Source organism: Callospermophilus lateralis, chromosome 1, assembly GCF_048772815.1.
Source record: "Callospermophilus lateralis isolate mCalLat2 chromosome 1, mCalLat2.hap1, whole genome shotgun sequence".
Lineage (NCBI taxonomy): Eukaryota > Metazoa > Chordata > Mammalia > Rodentia > Sciuridae > Callospermophilus > Callospermophilus lateralis.
The window spans coordinates 7,023,794-7,048,606 of record NC_135305.1 but is presented as its reverse complement, the minus strand read 5'-3'; the positions used below and the strand labels follow the sequence as shown (position 1 = coordinate 7,048,606).

Sequence of the window (24,813 nt, the reverse complement as noted above, 5' to 3'; positions counted from 1 at the left end):
GCATTAAAAAATGAAATAGAGGCTGTCAACATTAACCACATTAAATATGAGTATGTGGAAGTGTTGGTAAAGCTTTTAAAATGCATTATGGTAAAAAATATGTAAGAAGCACAGTTTTAGGCAAGGTATTTCTTTGGGAAGAAAAGAGGTCAAAACGGACTAACTCTAAGGCGAAAGCACTGGGAAAAAAAAAAAAAAAATCCCCACATAAAAATCCTGTTTTCCCAGGGCCATGCATTTGTCCCCTGTGCAAGCTAGGGGTCATTCCACTATTTTCTAAGACAAGAAAAATTCAGCAAGGTGAAGAAAATGTCTTAAGGAAGATTTTCAGTTAGAAAACTTTATTTTTAAAATTTTCATACTATTGTTAAAAAGGAGACTTAAAAGTGAGATTTGAGCCTTTGCAAAGTTGATAGTGATCAAAGTTTTCATGTCACTAAAATTCTGGATTCCTTTGGAATGAAGTTTTAATATTCCCCTTGAACTCTTAAGCATTCGGTTCCTTTATTGCTAAGTTACCACAAATTTTAAGGCTTGCAATCTCTGTCTCTCAGGTCATCCATGAACTCCGGAAGAGCAGTGCATAGACCAGGACAGCGCTCCCCAGCAGGAGGGCCAGGCCCAGTCTCCAGCAGGTCCTCTGGGACTTCCGCCATTGCCACAGCCCCGCCAGCAGCCTCATCCCCAGGGGCCTCTGCACGCCAGCCGCCAGCATCGCGGCCACCCTGCGGAGCCTCTCCTCTGGGTCAGCGCCATGCAGCGCCTGCGCCAGGTCATACACCTGGTTGGTGTAGTGCGCGCCCCCGCGCATGCGCACCAGGCCCTCGACCAGTCCCAGCAGCTGCTCCACCTGCGCCTGGCGCTCGCTGCCAGTGGCGCGGTTGTTGAGGGCGCAGACTCGGCCCTCGCACTCGGCCACCAGCTCCCGCAGGGCCCGGTTCTCCGTGCAGCGCACGTAGTCCTGCACAGAGTCGCCGGCCAGGTCCTCCTTGTGGGTGAAGACGAGGACGACTCGCGTCACCACGGCCTGACCGAACAGCTCCTTCACCTTGCGCAGCGCCTGCTGGTCCTGGGCGGTGAAGCGGCCCAGCTGGGTGACCAGCAGCAGCGCGTGCGGCCCGGGCGCCGACAGCAGGTAGCAGCGCGCTCTCTGCAAGCACTCGGGGTCGGTGTTGTGCACGTCGGAGCCGAAGAGGTCGGGGGTGTCGATGACGTGCACGCGCCACCTGTCCCATCTCCCGCTGGCAGCAGCACAGGCTCTGGTCACCGACGTGGCTCCCAGCCTGGACAGGAAGTGCCTGTGGCCCAGGACGCTGTTCCCGGTGGCGCTCTTCCCGGCTCCCGTCCTGCCCACCAGGATGAGCCTCAGCTCAGGCTCCTGCCGGGACCCGGTGTCGTCTTCTGAACCTGGAGCACCAAGGGTTAGAATCCGGCATCAGTTCAACCAACTTCCACTGGGCAGCCCCTCTGCCTTCCAGCCAAGGGCCTTGCCAGTTCAGCCCAGGCTGGAGACTCCTCTAGGGCTTATGTGTATTTGATCACTAGTGAGCCCACTCCCCTCTTACCCTGAGGTGAACCACAGGATGCATTGCTGCGATCTGTTCTTACCGTAGGGGTCTTCTTCATCTCTTGCCATCTTCCACCCTCTCAGGTGTCCCTGAAAGTCCCAAACACGAATTGCTCATTCACGTGTCATCCCTCTGAATAGCATGACCACCTTTTCCTTGTGCCAGGTAAAGTCTAAAGAACTGAGGATGTCACTGTTACAAGACATGGCCCTTGCTCGTGAGGGTGGGAACATGCAGGTGTGTGCTTTGGGGAGGGGCAGGTGTCCAGAGAGGAGGCAGGTACATTTTGTGAGTTATAGTAAATTTTGGAGAATAACAACAGAAGGGCCAGCACCTGGGTGGCTTAGACCCATGAGAACATTTAGTGGGTTTTTCTTTTCAGGGACTCAAATGCAAACAACCAAAGGCAAGTTTTCACATTTACTCTGTGTAATTTATTAATTTTTCCAGATAATAATTCAAGGTCAATGTCATGAGTTCCTGATATAAAAAATTCTCAGAGGATTCAGCAGCCAGAAGACACTTAGTTAAATCCTGAGGACTGGGGAGTTTACCAAGGGACTTACAAACCTACTTTGTAAGTAGGGTGGTTGGACTGGAGAAGGAGCAAGAAGAAAATGGGAAGCCTTCTTTTAGAAACTGGAAGACAGTCACCTCCCAAGCCCTCCTGCAGAGTTAGTTTCTGCTGTCTTCCAGGCAAAGCCCTGCCTTGTCCAAACACATCTACATGTGTTCTGTGGCTGGGGGGCCTGGGACCTGCCCTCAATCACTAAGTGTGAGGTTTTCTAAGTAAAGGGATATGCCCAAGTCTAGCATTATTTCATACAGTGGACACTCTGGTCACGTTTCCATGATCCCACAAATCCCTGAGCACAAATGCATGGTCTTTCTTCAGTCTGTATCTCCAGCCTCATTTCCAGCTAATCCCTGCTCATTCAGCTACTCCACAAAGAGCTGACTTTAGGGCAGTTTCAACCCCCTCTGTGCCCTCACTCCTATGACCAGCCATCCTCTCCCATGTTTCTTTCGGAGTTCCTATCTACATTTCCCCATGGTTTCGAATTCTGCCTCCTTATGCCTGCCACCCTGGTTACTGCAGGGTGTGGTTCTGTCCCCTGGGCACCAACACAAAGGAGAGCAGAGAGAGAGGGCTGAACAGCTTGCCTCTGGCTGAGGGTCTATGAGAATGGATTTGCTGCGTTCAAACCCTAAGGTGTTCTAGGCTGCAGGAGCTCCCTGGCCACCTTCCCAAGGTCTCCACTGAAGTTCAGCCCACAGGATTTGTGTGGCTAATTATATTGAATATAGAAATCCACAAACTCCTGTAATCAACAGGAAATGAAGAAACAGCCACAAGATTATAGAACAAGATGAAGAATTTAGCTGATGATGAAGTCTCTGATAAAGCTGAAAGTGGTAGAGCATGTTGGAGGGGACCCAGGCCAGTGGGACTTCCACAGAGTTTCAAATGGGGTTGATATTATTTTAAATAGTTTTTAAGAGAGAAATAAACCCCACTGACATCTGAGGTGAAAGTGGTTCTTAATTATTCACAAATATAAAACGTGCAAATCTATATTCTTAATACTTGAGGAGACCTCAAAATTCATTATTTTCTTTCCTCCCAAACTTGTTTTTCAAATGACTTTAGTGTTCTGTCCAAATTCACATTTCTCCCACCCACCATTAGAGATTCTGATTCAAAGAATGGGATCCTTCTGATGTAGTCAGTCCATAACTCAGAGTTTGGAAATCAGTTATTTTTCAAATCCTTTCATTGTATAGATGAGGAAATTGAGGTGTCTCGGCAGCTGGAGTGGGAAGAGCTTGAATTAGGGAACAGATGTTTAAGGGACATTGAGGGTGAGGGCTAGGAGACCAAGGTCCTGATTCAGATGTCTCCTGAAGGCCCCTGCTGTGGGCAGTGAGGTGGAGAGTTCAGGTGTACCCAGGTTTCCACATAGTAACGCGCTGCCCCAAGGTTAGATTGCTCACGGGCCACAGGAATATCCTTTGCCTTTGCTGAATATACAACCTGGGGATGTTTCATGTCTTTTAAATTGTGCTTTGTTCTTGGAAGCAGATCCAGCACTCACCGTGGGAAGAGACAGGTTTTAGTTCCCATAATTCCCATAATGTGTGTGCTTGGGGAAGATGCTCCCCAACCTTCTCTGAACTTGCTCCATTTGGAATTCGGAGCATCTATTAAAACCTGGGAGCACGACCTTGGGTGCTCTGCACAGTGACAAAACATGGCCCTTGTGGGCTGCACAGTGCTTAGTAGAGTCAGGAGCACAGCAGGAACCCTCCCCAGGGATCAGTCCTTCCTTCCTCCCTCCAGCTCTAGACTTAGCTCACCTTTCCTGGTGCAGGCTCTGGAGTGGCTCTGAGAAGCAGGACCTCCTGCTTTCCCTTCTGATGTGAGCACAGGAAGCTCCTTTGGCCCAGCTCACAGAAGAAGTCAGTCAGACCCCAGAGCTCAGGAAGGTAGGGAGGGCCTGATGATGAAAACTTAAAGAGACAGAAGCATTTCCCATCCACTGGTGAGTCTGCAATGTTTCTTCTACAAAATCTACCTCCAGCTGTGACTACGGTAAGGATATCAAATATCTTGCCCTAACCTAGGCATGGCCTTGAGTGTTTTTAACTCAAATTTTAGAGCAAATGGGTGATTACTCTGATCATCAGAGAAATGAACTTGCTTTCCCCAGGACATAAACTGAAGAGAGCAGCACATACTTCAGAGATCAGTGTTATTGTCTGAAATACAAGAACAGTTTATATGACATCTGAAGAATCAGGAAAAAAGAATCAGAATATTAACTAGTACAATGAGATTCACAGATGATCCATTCAGTGGGATTACCAGTTAAGGACTTAAAAATCATAATAAATACGATAAAAAAATTCATAGAAAAATAAATATAAATATAATAATAAAATAAATTAATTCTGAACTAGGAAATATACTATCTGAAATAAACTTAAGTGGATGTACCTACTAGCACGTTGGACATTGAAGAAAGGATGCATAAATTTGAAGACAGATCAAGGGAAAATATTCAAACTGAAATACAAAAAGGAAAACAATTGAAAAAATAATATGGCACCAAAAATCACTGGAATAATATCAAGCAGCCACTGGAAAAGAATGGATGGGATAGAAATATTTGAACATCAAAGGAACAAAAATATTTAAATTTGATGAATATCCTGAATTATAAGTTCAAAAAATTCATGAATCTAAAGTAGAAAAACAAACAAAAATAAACACAGGCACTTTACTGTCAAATTTCTGAAAATCAAAAAAAAAAAAAAAAGAAAGAAATAAAAATTTAAAATCAAGCAGAGAAAAAAAAGACACATTACACAAAAGGGAACAACATAAAAATAATGGCTGCTTTTTTTGTAAGAAAAGAAAATGCAAGCCAGAAATCATTAAAATATGTTTAAAGGGATGAAGAAAAATAATGGATCCACAAATATTTCTATATTCAGCGAAATTAACCTTGAAAAATAATTTTTAAAAAGATATCTACACCTAAAAAATAAATATGAAAAAAAGACAAATTTTAAGATCTGCATACTATAGGGGTGCAGCCACATCAATGTTTATCACGATGCAATTCACAATAGCCAAGTTATGGAACCAGATGCCCATCAATAGATAAAACATTAAGACAATGTGGTATGTATATATAATGGAGTTTTACTCAGCCAAAAGGAAAAATAAAATTGTGGCATTTGCTGGTAAATGGGTGGAACTGGGGAATATTATGCTACGTGAAAAAAATCAGGCTCAGAAAGTCAGGGGCCAAGTGTTTTCTCTTATTTGTGGAAGCTAGGCCAAAATAAGGTGGGGTTGGGGGTAGGTAACCCCATGAAAATAAAGGAGAGATCAGAGGAGTAGAAGAAAGGAAGAGACGGGGAGGGAGTAGGGATAGGAAGAGGCAGGGAGGCAGGAATGAAATTGAACAAACTATTGATATACACATATGAAGTTACCATATTGAATTTTGCATATATATATATCACTATTTTAAAAAACTATGAGTAAATAGAAGGAAGACTCTAGTTATTTATAAATAAATAAAGGTTCTGTGCAGAATTTTTTTTAATTTGATACCATCCCACTGATTGATTTTTGGTTTTATTTCTTGTGCTTTTAAGTGTCTTGTTAAGGAAGTTGTTTCCTGTACCAATATGTTGGAGTGTTGGGCCATATTTTCATCTCACAGTTGCAGAGTTTCTGGTCTAATTCCTAGGTCTTTGATTCACTTTGAGTTGACTTTTGTGCAGGGTGAGAGATAGGGGTCAAGTTTATTATTCTACATACGGACATCTGTTATTGTGAGGTTTTTAACACACGAAGAAGTGAAAATGTCAGTATGAAATGAGAAGGTAGGGGTTCAACGGAAGCACACTGATATCAGATTCTGTTTCATTTGAAGTGGTGTGCTTTATATTCTAGGGAGAGAGTAATAAGTTAAAGATAAATACTTCAGGTGCTACAGCAACTACTTAAAAAAAAAAGAGCCAAAAGAGATAAAAGGAAATATTTTTTTAGAACTCAATACCAAAGAATGAGATAAAGAGGAACAGAGAAAAGACTAGGTAATGAAAATGAGGAGCAAGATGATAGACTTAAATCCACCTGTAACTATAATTATGTTATATACAACTGATTTTTGACAAACGAGCAAAGGTAATTTAATGGAGAAAGGATGGTCTTTGCAACAAGTGATTCCAGACTATTAACTCAAAATGGATTATAGATGTACATGTAAAATGCAAAACTACAAAACTCCCAGAGGATAGTACTGGGGAAAATCTAGGTAACCTTGGATTTTGCAATAACTTTTAAAATACAACACCAACAGCAAGTTCATGAGATTAAAATTGATAAGTTGGATTTCATAAAAATAAAAACTTCTGCAAAAACACTGTTAAAAACACACAGTAGGGCTGGGATTGTGGCTCAGTGGCAGAGTGCTTTCCTTGCATGCATGAGGCACTGGGTTCAGTCCTCAGCACCACATAAAAATAAATAAATAAAATAAAGGTATTATGTCCATCAACAACTAAAATATTTTATAAAAAGAACACACAGAAAAAATAGGATACAGAAAATACAACACAAGAATATCAAAGTTAGATCTCGGTAAAGTTTTAAAAAAATTGATAAAGCTCCAGTTAGGTTGATCAAGCCAAAAATAGATAAGCACAAATCACCAATATCATAATTCAAAGAGGAAAGATATTGTAGTTCTTGTGTATATTAAGGGGATAATTAGATTTTATTAATTCATGCAAAAAATCTAATAACTTTAATATAGAAGGCAAATTCCTTTATACGAACAACTTATAGAAATGAGCATAAGAGAAAATACTAAAAATCAGAACAGCTTAATATGTGTTATTTAAAAATTGAATTTGTAATGAAAGAGCATTCCACAAATAAAACTCCAGATCCCAGAGCTTTACCAGTGAATTCCATTAAACACAGGAGCTGTAGAAGTTGGGGTGCTTGATGTGTGGACAAACTCCTTTCAGGGAGAAGCTGTAGGCTTAGGGCTTAGGGAAAATACTTTCAACTGGCCTCAGTCTACTTTTAAGTGATATACTGCTGAACATAGAGTATAATTTTCTTTACATTGATGACCTCATTTAATTCTGAAATAATAATTTCATTGTCTATCTTTTCCAGGTGAGAAAACAGATTCAGAGAAGATAGATTTTTTTACCCAAGGCAATCCAGTTGGTGGAGGTATAAATATTTAAATAATATAATTTGTCCTTTTCTGACTTATGTCCTATCATTGCATATAATTTATTTTTACAGTATTGTAAATCTCACTTTATATTATTATTATAGCTTCAAGTCAATTATATTTAAAGGAATTTACCTAATAAGAAAACTATCCTAAATATTTATCCATGTTGTTACCATTTCTGATTATCTTCATTCCTTTGTATAGATCCAAAGTTCTCTCTGATATCATTCTCCTTCTTGAATATTTTTTTAATAGTTCATCTTTGCTAGTGATGAATTCTTTTAGCTCTAGTAAATCTACAAAGATATCTGCTTTCATTTTTGAAAAGTAATTTTAAAAGATCATTTAATTTTGACAGATTTTCTTCCAATGTTTTAAAGATATTTTTTCAGGTCTGCTCGCTCACATTAATTCTGCAAATAAATAAATAAATAAATAAATAAAAAATGCTGCCAACTTTATCTTTTTCTTCTGAATGCAAGATATATATTATCCCTGGCTTCTTTAAAGATTTTCCCTTTATCACTAGTTTTGAGCAAGCTATTACAATGTACTTCTACATAGATTTCTTTGTGTTTTATTTGCTTGAAGTGTTTTGACCCTTTTGGGAGTGTGGTTTATAGTTCTTTTCTAATTTATATAATTTTTGGCCATTGTTTTTAATAGACATTTTTTTCTGTTAATACATTTTATTTTTAGTGAGTCCAGTTTTTTGAACATTGGTCTACTTGGGGTTGACTCATTGAGGTTGTTTTTTCCTCTATGTTTTCTCTGTTGAAATGTTTGTATTGCTCTGTCTTCAAATTCACTAACCTTTTATTTTTCTAGTAGTCTAGTAGTTCTATGCAGTTTACTTTTCACATCTATATCATGTTTTCATTTCCAGAAGTTAAATTTGAGTCTTTTTATGTCTTTACTTTCCCTACCTAATGGTTTGACCATATATTTCACACCTGTATTAATTGTTTCAATACCTTTGTCTGCTTATTTTAACATTTATGCTAGATCTTGGTTGATATCACATTCTATTGATTAATCGGTGTTATTTTTCATGTTTGGTAATTTTATTTAATGCCAGGCATCTGTTTTCAACCTTGATATGTGCTAAATATTTTTGTACCTTTATAAATATTCTTGGACTTTTTTCCTGGAATATATTGAGTTATGTGGAAATAGTTTGATGTTTTAGGCCTTGTTTTCAAGATTTTTAGGCAGACCTGAGAAATTTTCAATTTTGGACTAACCATTCCCTGTCACTGCCTGTGCACTCTACTCAATGCCCCATAAACCATAAGCCTTTACGTTTGGTAAGACAGAAGTCTTTCCTGCTCCCACATAAGTTCAGGACACTGTTTCCTCTAACACTCTTGAATGTTTACCTCTCTGCCTTTTGGTTAAGATGGGGTGTACTGTCTGTTCTCATTGGTTTAGCATCCTGGGGTTGTTCTTTCCTTGACCACAGGGAGTTTTATCACATGCATATGCTGATCATACTGCACTGAAGACTCAGGGCCCTCTCCACAGGTGTCTGGAGTTCTCTTTCTGTACAGTGCTCTCCTCTCCTCATACTCTGTTCTGTAAACTCTGGCCACTTCTGTCTTTCCAGAATCCCAGCAGCATCATCTCAAATCATGGATTCTGCTGGACTCTCCCCTTTACACGTTAGTTTTTTAATACCGCAGAACAAACCACCACAAACAGAGCAACCCCAAACAAGCATGCTTTATCTCACAATCTCTGTGGGTCAGCAGTTTAGCTTAGCTTAGCTGCATTTCCTGCTTCCGTGTTTTTCCAGGCTGCGGCCAGGCTGAAGCCTTATGCATGGCATGGCTGGGAAAGGACCTGCACCCTCCGGTTAGTGGCAGAATTCACTTCTGTGTGGCTCTAGGACGCAGGACTCTGCTGTTTCACTGGCTGTTAGCTGGAGGTGACACTCAAGTTTTAGAGACCACCTAGAGTTCCTAGCCAACTGGCCCTGTCCACAGGAAGTTTTCAGTGTGGAGATGCTTCCCCTGCCAGCAGGAGAGGGAGCAGGTCTTGAAGCCAGGTGGACTTGGACTGGAGTGGCATTCCTTCACGTCCGCCACGGTCTGCAGGTCAGAAGTGGGCTGCGGGTCCCTTCCACATTCAAGTGAGGAGTGTCTATAAAAGCAGGAACACCAGGAGTCAGGAGGCCTTGGCAGTCGGCACATGGCCTGAGACTCTCTGTCTCTGTGCTGTGACTGGGGAAACTCAAGGCGGAACCTGGGCAGCTGTGGTCTTGCCTTGTTTTTGACTCTCAGTGATGATTCTTTTGTTACCTGATGTTCAGTGTGTTGAGCACTTTTATGTTACACATCTTGCCTGTTTTCTGGGTTGTTTCACATGGGGCAAGGAGGGTGTAATTCTGCTCCTTGTTTTGCCATTTTGATTTCACAAGGAAGCTTTCTGGCATTTATTTTTTAATTTTAATTTTCTGTTTGTTGTCAAGACTATAGAAGGGCCATAGCTTTTTAAAATGTTGATTTTTGTATTAAGACCCATTGCTCTAGTTTTACTTCTGATAATATGTCTGAAAATTATTTTTCTTTCTTATTAATGCTCAAACCTGTATTTTTTTTCCTTACCTTTCTAGTTAGGAGCTCACTAAATGCTAAATAGAAGCAAGGCTCCTTTTTGCCCAATATTAATAGAAATACCTGCAGGGATTTTTTTTTTTTTTTTTTTTTTGAGAAAAACTCTCTTCATTTGTCTACTTTTACATGCTTTCAGTATCTTTATATAGATATATTTTTTTTTCAAGTTTTTATAATTCTCCCACAGGAAAGTTTATATAATCAGTTCACTTCTCACCATGATTTTAAAGATTTTTATTCATTATAATTTGATGTAAAAATTTCATGACTTTTTTCAAATATACTGTTTTAGTCAGCCTTTTCACTGCTGTGACTAAAAGACCCAACCAGAACCGCTGTAGAGGAGGAAAAGTTTACGTGGGGGTCACAGTTTCAGAGGTCTCAATCCGTAGGCAGCAGGCTCCATTCCTAGGGGCTCAAGGTGAGGCAGAACATCATGTGGAAGACAGTGGTGGAGGGAAGTGGCTCTCATGATAATAAGGAAGCAGAGAGAGAGAGAGAGAGAGAGAGAGAGAGAGAGAGACTCCACTTGCCAGATACAAAATATATACCCCTGTCGAGAGCCACCTGTGTGTGGACCATATCGGCGTCACAGCCTAACGAATAGGAGAATCTGGTGTCTGGGAAGTTCCCATGGACATTTCCTCTGGTGGACTGCCCAGAGACATTGGGAACCCTATTCAGGCTCTGCCCCAGGTCCCACACAGCGCCTCTGAGATGGGTGTGACCCGCCAATATGCCAGTCAGCCTGCTGACGGCAAGTCACCATGAAGCAAGATTCCACCCCTGAAACCTTATTCCTGCCTTTGATGTACCCCCCTAAATAAACCACAGGAGCCAGTTTCTAGTTGTTCAGCTCCAGCTTCTGTGTGGAATTACAAATGTTTCCAGGAAGAAGAAACAGAATATACAATGTGATGGCAGGGAGCTCACAGGTAACCAAAGGAGGTCCAGGATGGCTGGATCCTAAAGGAAGTCAAGGATGGCTAGCTCCTAAATTGGACTTCTGTACAAGTCAGATTGTACAGAAGTAATGTTGCAGATATAGGCAGATGATTTGTACAGGGACTTATTTTTATGTTTGGATTCATAAGAAATTTTTTTCCATAAGAAATTTTTCTTATGGAAAATGGAAAATTGCTGCAGGGTTGGACTGAGGTATGTCATGGTCAGAGATGAGTTTGTGGGTTATGTGAATTATGGATTCAAAAGCCTTCTCCCCCCATGTGCTTTACATGAGGTGAATTCTTATTGCTTTATTGGGGCCATCTGCTTCCTCTGCCTCTCCATCCACCTCATCCTTTTAGTGCATGCAAACAGAGCAATTGTGGTCAAACTGAGCTGGAGAGGAGCCCTGGCTTGACCCTTTGAGGTGATCTCACTGGGTTCTCACCCACTCTCTTTCTTCTGCTCAGAACCTTGTCAAGACCTTTTTCCCCTCCAACCAGTCTACATGAAAGTTTCTTTCATTTTTATTTTTATTCTCTCTGAGTTCAACTATGTCTTGAGAAGAACTTGGTTTGGGGTGTTTTGCCAAACTGTTTTGAATTTAGTATGTAAAGGGAAACCACAAGAAACAGGGCTGCTACTGAGGCAAGATCTGTCCTCGGGGAGAGCAGAGAACTGTCTTACCCTGTATGATCTGATGATGCTGAAATTCCTCTCTGACAAAACATGTGCCTGCTGCCCACTCACCCTGAAATATCAGTCCTCTCTTATGAGTAAACATTTTCCACCAGGATAGTAGTCAGGCAGAGGAAACGGCACACATAGAAGAGGTCAAAGGAACTGAAAAAGACCAAAGTATCTGGGCAGAAGAGATACCGATTCAAATCCTTAAATACTGGGTGTCCTCTGGGAGGCTTTCTGCTGCAATCCGCAGCCCATTACTCTTGAATGATCAGTATTTTGTAAAAGATATAAGCTCTGAAGACCTAACACTACAGATCCTGGGCTAGAATAACCTCTATTCAAGGTCTAGGGATTGACTGAAAGAAATTGTGTCTCAAGTAGCTACCCAAAATACCTAGAAATAAGTTTAACTATAGAAGTGAAAGAATGTGAAAGGAAATGAAGGTCCCTCAAAAAATGGAAATGCCTAACATGTTCATGGATTGGAAGAATTAATATTGTGAAAGTGCTGGGGCTGGGGATGTGGCTCAAGCGGTTGCGCGCTCGCCTGGCATGCATGCGGCCAGGGTTCAATCCTCAGCACCACATACAAACAAAGATGTTGTGTCCACCGAAAACTAAAAAATAAATATTAAAAATAAAAAAGTAAGTGTTCATACCACTCAAATCCATTTATTGATTCAATAAAATCCCCATCAAAGCATCAATTACATGCTTCACAGAACCAAAAAAAAAAAATCCTAAAATTCATATGGAAGCACAAAAGGCCATGAATAACCAAAATCATCCTGAACAAAAAAAAAGAAAGCTGAAGGTCTCACAAAACCTAATTTTAAGACATACTATAAAATCATAGTAATCCAAATAGCATGGTATTTGCATAAAACAGGCACACAGTTTAGTGGAACAGTATAGAAACCCCAGAAATAAACCAAAGAACCTACAGTAAACTGGTTTTCAACAACAACACCAAAAAACAAACAAACAACAACAACAAAACAAACAAACAAAGTACAGCTTTCTTGGTAGGACAACTAGGTCTCTACCTGGAGAAGATTTGAACTTGACCCCTTTCTCTCACCCTGTACAAAAAATCAAATCAAAATGGATCAAAGACCTAAGTAGTCAGTGGTTAGACCTAATGGATCAAAGACATGAAATGCCACAACTCTTAGAAGAAAGCTTATGGGAAACACTTGAAGACATTGGCACAGACTATGATTTTTTGGATATGACTCCTAAGCAAAGCAAACAAAAGCAAAACTTGACAAATGAGATAACATCCAACCAAAAAACTTCTGCACAGCAAATGACAGAATGAAGAGAAAGCCCACAGAATGGGAAAAAATATTTGCAAATGGTTCATCTGATAAAGGATTAATATCCATAATATATAAGTAATTCAAGAAACTGGCATGCACTGCCCACCCCAAGCTCAGGAAGCATGCTTGTGCCCATAGTACTAAGGACTGCAAGCTCTGCCACTCAAAGATCAAGGCCTAGGCTCCAGCTCAGGCTCCCAAAGGTACCTAGGTTCCCAAAGGGGCCCAGATCCCCATAAAGTCTCCATAGTAAAGGCCTCTGTCTGTGAATGAGAGGGCAGAAGGACTGATGTGACCCCCAGCCCCCTATCTGCAGGGGCTGATGTCATCATGTAATATCTGTACAAATGAACCAGAGGCAGGAGAAAGAATAAAAAGCCAATGACTTTGGACCAGGACAATCAGAAATATGTCTTGAGGGCATCTCAGGAATCAGCAAGACCCCCCCCCTCCCCGGCATCACAGGGCCAAGGATGTAAAAGTGTACATTATTTCAAAGACTGTATGTGAGAAGAGAGTGCCAGGGAACCCTGCTCGCACAGGGCTGCCTAGTCATTGTTTCCTCAGGTTTATTTCTCCATGCTCAGCCATCAGGGCACTCAGAAAAGCCACTGCAGTCATAGTGAGAGCAGATCCAGGGACAGTTCACACAGGTGACAAAACTTAGCATTGTCTATGTGATGCTGGTTTTGCAGGCATACAGAATCTAGAGTTATGGGGTCATAGAGACTACCTCCAAGATTAAAGGAAAGCCTGGGAGGGCAGGTAATACATGTTAGGGTCAGAATCCCATAGACAGGGTGATGTGTAAAACTGAAGCTACAATGGAGGCCTCAGGAGGTTAGAGATGTTAGGAATGTGGAAGATCTGCCAAGGGAAGTTGCAGGCAGCCAGCAGAGCCAGCCCAAGAGAGTGGCCATATGAGCTTCAGGCAGTCAGGCTGGTGGGGCTGCCCAAGCCTGTGGAAGTAGATGTCACAGCACTGTGTTCCCCGGGTGCCAGACATGAAGCTATAGGAGTTAATATTTGCCCTGCTGGGTTTTGGTCTTGTTTTCATCCATTACGCATTATTTTCCTTTTGCTCTCTTTTCGGGGGGGGGGGCTGTTTTTCCTGTGCAAATATATCTTGGAAATATTTAATTTGTTCTTTTGGTTTTTAGAGGGACTTGTAACTGAGTTTGCCTTGAGTCTCAGAGGAGACCTTAAAATTGAAGGTGTGAGCGATGCTAGAATTATTAAGACTTTGGGGATTCTTGGAGATGGATTAAATGCATTTTGCATTATGTAATGGACATGAGATTTTTCAGGGTCAGAGGAAGAATACTATAGTTTGGAAAAGTGTCCCCCAGAGACTTACGTGTTGAAGGTCTGGTCCCCAGCCTATGGTGCTGCTGGGAGGTGGTGGGCCTACTGGGAGGAGGAAGTTAGGTCGTGGGGAGCATGAGGAGATGTTTCTCTCTCTGCTTCCTGGCCACCAGAGGTGAATAGGCCTTCTCTGCCATGTGTTCCTGCCACAGTGTACTGTGCCATCACAGCCCAAAGCCACAGGGCCATGGGCTGACAATGGACCGAAAGCTCTGAAACAGGAGCCAAAATAAAAGAGCTGCAGCCCAGACCAGCAGAGCCAGCAGCTGAAGCAGTTGCAGTGAGCCCCGGGGCTCTTTCCCCTTCCTCCTCCTCCTTCTCCTCCAACCCCTCTTCTCCCACCTGCCCAAAGGCCCCTCTCACCTTCCGTGTGCCCCATTGTTCCTTTCCTGACTCCCATCCTACCCCTCGCCCCCTGCTCCCCTCTCCCCTCAGTTGCCTCACCCCTGCGGTTTTTGATTTCCACCTACAACAGTGACCAAAGACTTCACCACTCAAAGTCCTGCTTCCCATAACCCTGCTTGACATGGACACAGGTGTGACTGAAGGTGAATAAATGTCACTGTCACCATTCGACTACTTATGTGTGGAAAGGAAGGAGAATCAGTTAAGAAGATGCACGGGGAGTGGTGCACGTGTCAACATCTCAGAAGAGAATTGTTGTGAGAATGATCACTTGGTCCGAACCCACTAATGCCATCTTCAAAACCTTTGTGACGATTATGGACAAATTGGTAGAGGACATCAGCAGCTCTATGATCAATAGCACAGTAGACTTGGGTCACTCTGAAGCTGGTGGTCTCTACTAGTCATTGTGACTATCTCATTGGAAAAGGTGGTTGCAAGATCAAGGAAATGAGAGGGAGTCCAGGGCTCAAGTTCAGGTGGCAGGGGTGAGCTCCCCATGAACTGAGCATGCCGTCACTACTGCTGGCCTTCAGCAATCCATCACTGCGTGTGTCAGTCAGGCCTGTGTGGTCATCTTGGAGTCCCCCCGAAGGGCGTGACCATCCCGTACCTGCCCAAGCTGTCAGGTTCTTCAGTCATCTTTGCAGACAGTCAGGGCAGGTACAGCATAGGCAGGGACACTGTGAGCTTTCTCCACACTACCCTGTCCCTGCTTCAATCCTGACCTGGAAGGACACCTCTAGAGGCCTATACCATTCAAAGACAGTCTGCCACTCCATAGCCAGACTGGACCAAGCTGCACCAATTGGCAATGCACAGTCTCATTGTCCTATGACACGTCAATACCATGTTCAGTGTCAATGAATCCAGCTCTCCAGAGGTAAGAACTTTGGGCAGGTTGGGATGTATCTGCTCAGACTATTTCTCATGAATTCATCATTCCAACTTGATTGGCTGTGTAATCGGCATCAAGGAGCCAAAAATCAATGAAATCCATCCGATGTCTGGGGTGCAGATCAAAAGTGCCAGCCCAGCGGAAGGATCTACTGATAGGCAGGTTACTGGATCTGCTGCCAGCCCTAGCCTGGCTCAGTATCTAATCAATGCCAGGCTTTCCTTGGAGACAGTGGCATGGGGAGCCACTAGAGCAGGGCAGATTCATCCTAATCCCTCTCTGCTGTTCACCACCACACATGATTCATCTGTGTAGTTTCTGAGTAGTCAGTGATTCCAGGTTTTAAATATTTTGCTAATTTTCAGTTTCTACACACTTTTTTCATCCACTCATGATTTTTCAATGAAAGAGTTTTAATTCCTTTCTTTATTCAAGTGTTAAGGCTGAACTCCATATTTAGTTTTATAAGCTTCTTCCCATCTTTTATGGCTCATGAATTTTTCTGTTTGTCATTTAATATGTAAAAGTACACTAAATTCATTTCAGCTTAGTTCTGGAATGTCGGGAATTTTTCAAAAAAATTAAAAGAATGAACTAGAGCTTTTTCTTTGTGAATAGAAACCAGATGCCACAGTGATTCATTTGGGTTTTATTGCTGTGGTCTTCCTGTTATTTTGTACCTTTTATCCCTTATAGGATCCTGATTGGGTTTTGAATGAAAGTCTTTATTGCAATTAAAATATTTTTTTCTGTTTCACCACTCCCATGTTTCTTATTGGCCCTCAATCTTTATTCCTAAGACCCTGTACCTGGTCATATTGAGGATTAGACTCTCCTAGGACTTAACTGTGGGATAGTGGTGGGAGGTGCACCCATGCATACGTGTGGAAGCAGCTGGACCATGTTTGACTGGGATTCCCCTTCTTGGGAATATCTGTCCCCTTGTTCATGTGTCGTTTAAACTAAAACTTCAGTCTCTTGTTTTTGGCAAAAACAAACAAGTTTTATCCCCAGTGCTTTTCACACCTTAACATGCATCAGACTCACCAGGAGGATTTATTGGAAGACACATTGGCAGACTCTATTCTCAGAGTTTCTGTCAGTAGGTTTGGGGCAGAGCCTGAGCTTTTTAGCAAGTTCTCAGCTCATGCTGCTGCTGCTGACCCACAGCCCACGTGTTGGGACAGCTTGTTCTGCTGCACAGCCACTCTGCCAAGGAGCTCATATTACTGCTTCCTGTGCCTCTGGGAATTCCTAAGATGGAAGGGCTATTTCTGTGAAGTTCAAGTAGAGTTGAAATTCTCTGAAGTGACTGTCATGTAGCAGAGGACACTGTAAGGAGGTAAAAGAGGAAACCATTCTGGTTTCTTATCCTCAGTTGTCTTCATGTGTTTCTGTGAAGACAAAACCAACACATATGAGACCTGAGTCCAAGAAGCGTCATCTGATTGACAGGCAGAGGGGGATCAACCACTGATCTCACGTTGCTGGGGAGGTTTCCCTGGACTGTTTTCACTAAAGAATGTCAGCACTTACATATGTGAAGACCTTGGAGAGTTGTCTAACTAGGAGGAACTGGCAACTGGAAGGAAAGGCATGAAGGATGACTTGAGTTAGGAGTAAGCATTGCCTAGAAGGAAAAATTAACAGGCAAACTTCACAGAGCAGCCATGAGACAAGTGGGAGCCACATCATCTTAGTGGATGAAAGTATCGGAGTAAAACTGGGACAAGAGGAAAGTTACTGTCTATCTGTAGAAACTCTCCCTTTTCTTTCCCTTTTCCTACCTCTTTCTTTCCCCCCAGACCCTGTATTTTACTTTCCCACCACTTATCTGTTCATCTCTCTCCTGCTTCAATTTCTTTGTCTTTTTCCTCTCTTTCTTTTATGATGTCTGGTTAACAACCCTGATCCCAGTTCCTTACCCTACCAAATACATTAGGGAATCTGAAATATCCAACCCCACTAGAACACCCTTCCCTCAATCTGACCCCTCCACCCAGCACTGATGGTCATGAAGGTCACACAGTAGAACAGAGACCTAGCTTTCTTGAAAGGCCACTTGGGATCCTGCCCAGCTGCTTCTTAGAGACCAATCACCCCTCATTCAAGGAACATACACATGCACACCCACACTTGGGTATATACATATGCACACACATACTCACGCACACACAAACACAGCATGATGGCTAGATACCAAGCTTATTCCCAGCTTCTCCTAGTTACAAGTCTTGTTCTTACTGAGTTTAGCACCTTTATAAGGACTTTGCTTTAGGAGTTCATTTAATCTGAAGAATAGCAAGGATTCTCTCATTTTTGGAGAGATGGAGATTACAGGTACAGGTGGAGGTGGGTGAAAGGCCCCCTCGCCTGCAAGCATGACCCACTGGCCTTGAGCCATTTCCACACTGTGATGGAGATTTGAACTTCTACCAAGAGGATAATACTGATGATAATTGAAGGTATCAACTCCAAAAGTCCTCATTCTACTGCATTAACACAAGCGGGGACTTTCCTCTAACATTGTCATTTCCTCTCCTTCTTACTAATGCATTAGTCCTTATAGACTCTGGGTGTGTGGTGATTATGACTGGGTTCCTGTTGTTGATTCTTTTTCCACTGTGGGCCCATCAGCTCTGACTTCCCCCATCAGCACCTCAGCTTTGGTGCAGAGAAGAAGACACAGGTTGTGGGCTTGATTCTGCCCTCACATTATGTCCTTGGGCAAGGCATGTACAGCCTCTGAGCTTCACTTGTTTTATGGTTAAAGTGAGGATTATGCTATTTGAGCTAAGGTCTCTTCCTCTTTAAATATCTGAAGTCTTCCAATATTTTTGGCCATCCCAGATGAGCATGAAACTCCTGCTCACTCATGACACAGTGGGCCCACCAACCCATCATCCTGACCCAATGCTCAGAGAGCTGGTGTAACCCAGCTCCTCGGGCCTTCTCTCAAGAACTGGTGATCACAATGGAGACCAGGGTAGTGACCAGGCCAGGGAGGGACAAGAATACTGTCGGGAGAGCAGTGTTAGAAACAGCTCTGTAGTCCTCTGTAGTCATTAAGTCGGCTTTGTCCCTACCCCCTTCCCAGCCCCCCAGCCCCCACTTAGCATAAAATACCCAAGGAGGCAGGTTGAGCTGGAAGACATGGGTCCTCAGCCCCTTCCTCCTGGTGGGCCAAGTATCTTTGCACCCCACCCAGACCACACCATGTCTTCTCACAGCCCCTGGCTTCATACTTAGCCCTGGATACCATGGAGGGAGCAGAGGTGGGACAGGATAAGAAGCAGTGCAGCAACTGCAGCTCCCACCCCATAGGCTTCCTCCTGAGGCTGTAGAAGGCTTCCGCCATTTTTCTCTTGTACATTTTTCTCTTGTACTTTCACACCTTCTATTTACCCGTTTTGTTCATGGGCGTCTCAACATGTCTCAGGAAGTCTGTGGTCTACAGGTGATATCAGCCCGTCTCCCACAACTGCCTCAAACCATGAAAACAGAACTTGTTTCTTGTCAACTTACTTGTGTGCGAGGCCACACTTCCTATCATCACTGCCTGCCTTGCCTCCTTCATCTGTAGTCTAGCTAGTCACCGAATATTATGGCACCCCACAGGACAGAGTTAAAGTGGGGCCACTCTCCCCTCCTCTGTTCTTGGGATGGTGCTCAGGATAGGTCAAGGGAGCAGGCTCGGACAGAGAGGGAGCTTGCTGTGGAGAGACAGTTCACTGGGCTGGGGTCAGGCTCTGCAGACCCCACCTCAGGCTGGTGCTGGCCTGGGGTGCAGTGAGGGTCTTCTCCTGAGTGTCTGCAAAGTCCCAGAAGGGCCTTGCTCAGGAGGGAGCAGCAGGAGCACCCTGGATCCCTGGGGGTAGGCAAGGACCACACAGTGGCAACATGTTCTTCTGCCTCTACCTGCCCCCTGAGCTGAGCTCTGAGAGCCTAAACTGCTGTCATTTTCATTTTTTAGGTTAACTGTTTATTTTGAAGCAATTCCAACTAGAAACTCATAAGAAAAATTATTTCAAAATTGGGGACATCCACAAAGATCGTGTGTGAATATAGACAGAGAGGTATGGCCCTGTTTGTAGGTGTTAATCATTTCTTCACAGTTAAGTGGAGGTTCGGGAGAGCAGGGTCAGCTCCCCTGCTTCTAGAAGCAGGACTAAGTTAATAGTAGTGAGGCAGAAGCTCTCACAACACAGAGACAACGAAACCCAGGCATCAATGACAAGGGATTCACCCAAATTTTTGAAAGACAGAGAGCCTCGAGGATGCATGGGGCAGAGCCTCCACATCAACCTGAGCCCAGAGAGGCTGGAGCTGAGGTGGCCACAAGGGGGTTTGTGGGGGCTGGTGGCTGAAAGTGGATCCTCTGACCCTCCCTCCTTCCAAGTCAGGACCCCACACTTCTCAGCAGCTCTACAGGTAGACATTAGGGGGTTCTGCTCTGAAGGCGAGAACACCTCTGGAAACCCCATGCATTCTGATAGTTCTTAAGACTTGTCCTGGTGACCACATCCTAATCCTGGCACCTGTGGCCATGTTTCATGGCACGGCAAGGAGCAGTTAAGGGGGCTGATAAGTGACCTGGAGGCAGGAAATAACGCTGGACTGGGCAGAGAGACCAGTGCAATCCCAGGGTCCTTAGAGATGGAAGCTTCCTACTCCACATAGGCCAAGGGCACTACACCAGATGTGCCCCGGGGTGGGCTTTGAGGTTGAAGTATGAAGCGCACCAGAGCTACATTTAATTTTAGAAAGGAACACAGAGGTGTGGAGATGAGGGAGAGTCCTCCATATTTTTTATTAGAGATTTGATTTTATCCAAAATGGAAGCATAAATGGATATTTAAAATATTTGTTACTAAGTTGCTCATACTCAGATAAATATTGCTTTCACCTGTTGAATCTTATGATGCTATCAGTTTCAAAGCAAGAAATTCCAGTTATTCTAAAGATAAAAACGTTGACCACACATGTAAGACCACATTAAGAACTGCAAACAAATTCATGTGACACCTTCAGCAAGGAAATAATAGCACAGTAGGCTTCTGGGGTGTGAGTGGAGGGCAGGGTGCTGGAGGGCCAGGGGAGTGGGACACGCTGCCTGGCCCCGCGCTGACCACGGATGTGGCCTGTGGAGAACTGGGGTAGGACTTCTGTGAGAGGCTCTGCGGGTTGCAGCCCCTGGTGGACACCGCTAGGAGTTTAGCCCAGCATCCAGGCAGCCTGCACTTCACTAGCTCGAGCAGCCAGACAGCACAACATCAAGGATCCTTGGCTCCTGATGGGCTTCCAGAGCCCCGAGGTTGTTGCAGAGGTGGTAGGTGGATGGAGAAAGGGACAAGCAAGACTTCGGCTTCAGAAATACACTCTTAATTCTAAGTGGTTTCCCTCACTGTTGCTGTAAAACTAACCCTTCCAACAAAAACTGCTCTTCATACTCCTATTATTCTAAGGAAATGCCACTGGGACCAGAAAGCAGAATCCATAGCCGCCCACAGGTGTCCTCCGTGTGGGGTAACCGGGGGCTGCGGGGCGCCCTGTTCCCCACTCACCATCTCGCTGCTCACCCTCAGGCCCCCAGTTGTGGGCTGGGGGAGGGCAAGGCCGCTGCGCACTGTCTCCCAGCCCCCTCCTTTCTCCCCTCTCCTGGGCCCTGCCAGCTTAGCCTCTCGGTACCCAGTCCCATGTGCGCCAAGCCAGGCCTGTCTGGGGTCGGAATCAATGAAACCCTTGGCATGAACGCAGGAGCGGATCCCTAGAGGAAATACTAGGGGGTGAAGGCGGCAAATTTAAAACTGTGGCTCTGGAATCCCGAATGGAAGTCCCTCTTTTTTGTCCTGATATGATCACTGGCCTACTGTTAGACTGCGGTGAGAATGATAAACCCGTAGGGCAGGAGAGCACACGGGCCTCGCTGCCTACTCTCTCCTACCCTTGGTTGGAAGCAGCAAGCTTCACAGTTAAAAGCATCAAGCTGGGAGCATGCGCAGAGTCCTTGTGGGCGCCAGCGTGGCGCAGCGCAGGGTCGCCATGGCAGAGGTCCAGCAGCTCCAGGTGCAGCAGGCAGCGGACTCTGTGGTGAAGAGTGTGGAGATGGAGAACGTCCTCGAGAGGCAGGGCCTCACGTTCCTGCTGCTGAGAGGACAGCCAGGCTACCTCACAGCACGGCTCCAGGGCACTGAGTCCTGCCATGCACCTCCGGCCCAAGCCCAGGCCTTGGTGACCACTGAGCTAGAGAATTCCAGGACCGCCTGACCCCCTGTACCCTGCATCTCAACGACACAGCCAAAGATTCAATAGATGCTGGGAGTAATGAGCTTTAGGTGAAGTGGCTGCTGGACAGTTGTATGACTAAGTGTGTGGATGACCACATGCACCTCATCCCAACTGTGACCCAGAAGATGAAAGAGTCTCTCTCATCCATTGGGAAATAAAAGTCCTTGCCAGTGGCCACTGGGGCTGAGAGCAGGAATCTATTTTAAAAGAGGAATGGGAATTTTAGTCTTTGAAGCCAAGTTTATGAATGAAGAAACCAAGGATGGCAGCAACTTTAAGGCATATATTACTCTAGACACTGGTTCCTTTATGTTTTGATCCAAGAAAGTGAAATGGAAAAAAAAAATAGTGCTAAAATTTGGGTGAAAGAACAGCAGAGCCTTTCAGAGCCTAAATTTCACTTGGCCAGTGGTTGTCCTGACAGCAGGGAACTCCCTTGTACCGAACCAGAGCTCTCCAAGGTACCAATTCCTACAACATAGGCACCTACAGGGTGGCGGGCTCTTCCAGCCTGCCAGGGTCCTGTGGAGTTGGAGAGAGGAGTTTCTGCTTGTTGCCAACCTCCTATATACCCGAGGTATCATCATACCACATTCCATAGACTGTAAACAACATCCAGGAGATCACTATCCTGAAGGGGAAAAAGTTCCAGGTCTTTGTTTTTTATATACAAGGCATGAAGTGGATTGAAGAAATGAATTTGAGAGGGAAGTGGTTTGAATAAGCACTTGGAAAGCTTCCTTGTGTATATTCTTTATGGCCATCAAGATATGGATTTCTTGGGGCTGGGTTGTAGCTCAGTGTTAGAGTGCTTGCTTCACATGCATGAGGCACTGGGTTCGATCCTCAGCACCACATAAAAATCAATCAATAAAAATAAAGATATTGTGTTCATCTACAGCTAAAAAAATTGAAAAAAAGATGTGGATTTCTTGAAATTCTTATTGCATCTCTCAGCTGGGAGATCACTGCAGAAACATGAGAGGCAATGTCACATTAAGTATGGAAAGCAGGGCTTCCTCCACCAGCACACGAGCCCTGAGGCCTTCTGCAGCAAAGTGACAGGATAATCCTTCTCCTTTGAAGAGAAAGGAATTCCAATTGTGATACATATACAGTATCTGGAAATAAACAGTAAAATAGTGGCAGTTCACTAGCTAAGAGAGTCGTAAAGTACTGTCCTTGGAAGAGGAAAAAAAAACAACACCTTGTTTTCATGGAACAGAATGGAACAGAAGCCTAAATCCAGCATTGCTAACTCAGTTCCCTGAATGAACAGAGCCTTTTAAGATAATATCTGGCAACAGGAAGGTTACAAACAGCTTGGGCTAGGACAAGCTCCAACACTAACCTCCCTGAGAGCAAATGAAGGGCACCCCACACAGAACCCTTTATCGAACACCATTTTTGCCTGGGGCCTTTGCATCATGCAGTGTTCCTGCCCCAGCCTGGTACCTTATCTTCTGGATAAGGAGCACATTGTCTTTTAATCAATTTATTACTTGAAATGATGATATAGCCTGTCTGTGTGCTCTGTCAAGGCCATGATATATTTTCCTAGTGGTTTGGTTTTACAATAAATACAATAAATAGTTTCATTCTCTCCCCCCCCAAAAAGTACCAAGCTTTATAAGGCTCTTCTGTTGGATCCCAGTGGCTGTTTCTAGGCACCCTACATGGATTTCCTTATGAGGTGAGGAAGTCAGCATCCTGCACCATGGAGTAGGTGACGGTTTTCTGCTTTGCATTTCATTGGGTAGCAGATTTCTTCACTCAGCATCTTCTCCCTGCAGCCCTTGAGCTTGTTCGCTGTTGTCTGTATAATAATCTCACACGGGCCTCAGCCTTCTTTGCTTCACCCCCAGGGATGCTCCAGCTTATCAATACTTTCCAAAGACTAGTCCCTGGAGTGGCTGTGTTTTTATGTGGCCTGCCAACACTGAGAGAGTTGGGGGTATTATTTCTAGGAAATAATAACTGTTTTTTTGCACAACTGGTTCCTATTGAGTTTCAGCTTAACCAAACACTCCAGGTCATTTTCTACTGAAATCACCCTCTTTAGAATGCCTCCCGTCTACTTCTCTAATATTTAATTTTGGGAAACACTATCACTAAAGAATTTTCAAAATAATCATTCCTATGGTGTTAGTTCAGTGTTTAAGCTAGTCTAAGTTATTTTGCTTATTGTTTTTAGTATGTCTCACTGCGAATATTATTAATAATTTTTTTCTAATAATTAAGGAGAACATATCAAATCCATAACTAATGGCATGATTTTAATAGAGCTTTTGATACTGTTTCCCAACATTTTTAAAAGAAAGCTTATATTTGTTTGGAATATATCATGGTGATGCTAGAAGAACAATTAAACAATAGAGATAAAATTCTCAAAAAATGTAAATTGTACAAGCAGAAAAGTTGAAGAGGTCCAGCCAATGACCTTGCTGACATTCACTACAACCGGCATCTGCAAAGTGGTTCTTTGTGGATTCCGAACCCCAGAGAAGCAATCCAGTTTGGAAAACATTAACATAATAAGCATATTTTTAGAAACCAGTCCTTTTTTGGGGACCAGCACTGTAGACTGTCCCCTGGCTCTGTGCTGAGAAGCCCACATTTTCCCTGAGTGCAGGAACAGTCCTGGGAGAGCTGTGTGGAGCGCCCGGCTTATCTTTTCCACTAAGACTCACAAGTGCCCTTTTCTCATCCTGGCTCCCCAAGGGGAAGGGGGAACCAGGCAGCCGTTAGCTCAGCTCATCTGAGCTTGTCTGTGAGCAGGCAGGTGGCACAGGAAGGGGAGGAGCTTGGCCTGAGGTGGAGCTCTCAGTCAGGAAGCCCTGGGCATCCAGGACCTGAGGGAGGTGAAGGTGAGCGTCCCGGGGGATGGCCATGAGCACAGGGGACTCAGGTGACATGTTCCAGGGATGGGTGCTGAGCAGACGGCCT

General features: G+C 44.0%; 1 protein-coding gene and 2 pseudogenes across 1 annotated transcript; 2 read left to right on the top strand and 1 right to left on the bottom strand.

Annotated features, from left to right (window-relative positions):
- Nucleotides 1-550: 550 nt before the first annotated feature.
- On the bottom strand, nucleotides 551-4,013 carry LOC143402126 (GTPase IMAP family member 1-like). The gene is made up of 3 exons (XM_076859580.2): nucleotides 3,927-4,013; nucleotides 1,566-1,657; nucleotides 551-1,407 (listed from the first exon to the last, which is right to left on the bottom strand). The coding sequence occupies exons 2-3, from the start codon at nucleotides 1,624-1,626 to the stop codon at nucleotides 551-553; spliced, it is 918 nt and encodes a 305-aa protein (XP_076715695.1). The 5' UTR covers nucleotides 1,627-1,657; nucleotides 3,927-4,013.
- Nucleotides 4,014-14,802: 10,789 nt separating this feature from the next.
- Nucleotides 14,803-15,894, top strand: LOC143391592 (poly(rC)-binding protein 2 pseudogene; annotated as a pseudogene).
- Nucleotides 15,895-21,621: 5,727 nt separating this feature from the next.
- Nucleotides 21,622-22,025, top strand: LOC143402036 (protein FAM136A pseudogene; annotated as a pseudogene).
- Nucleotides 22,026-24,813: the final 2,788 nt, after the last annotated feature.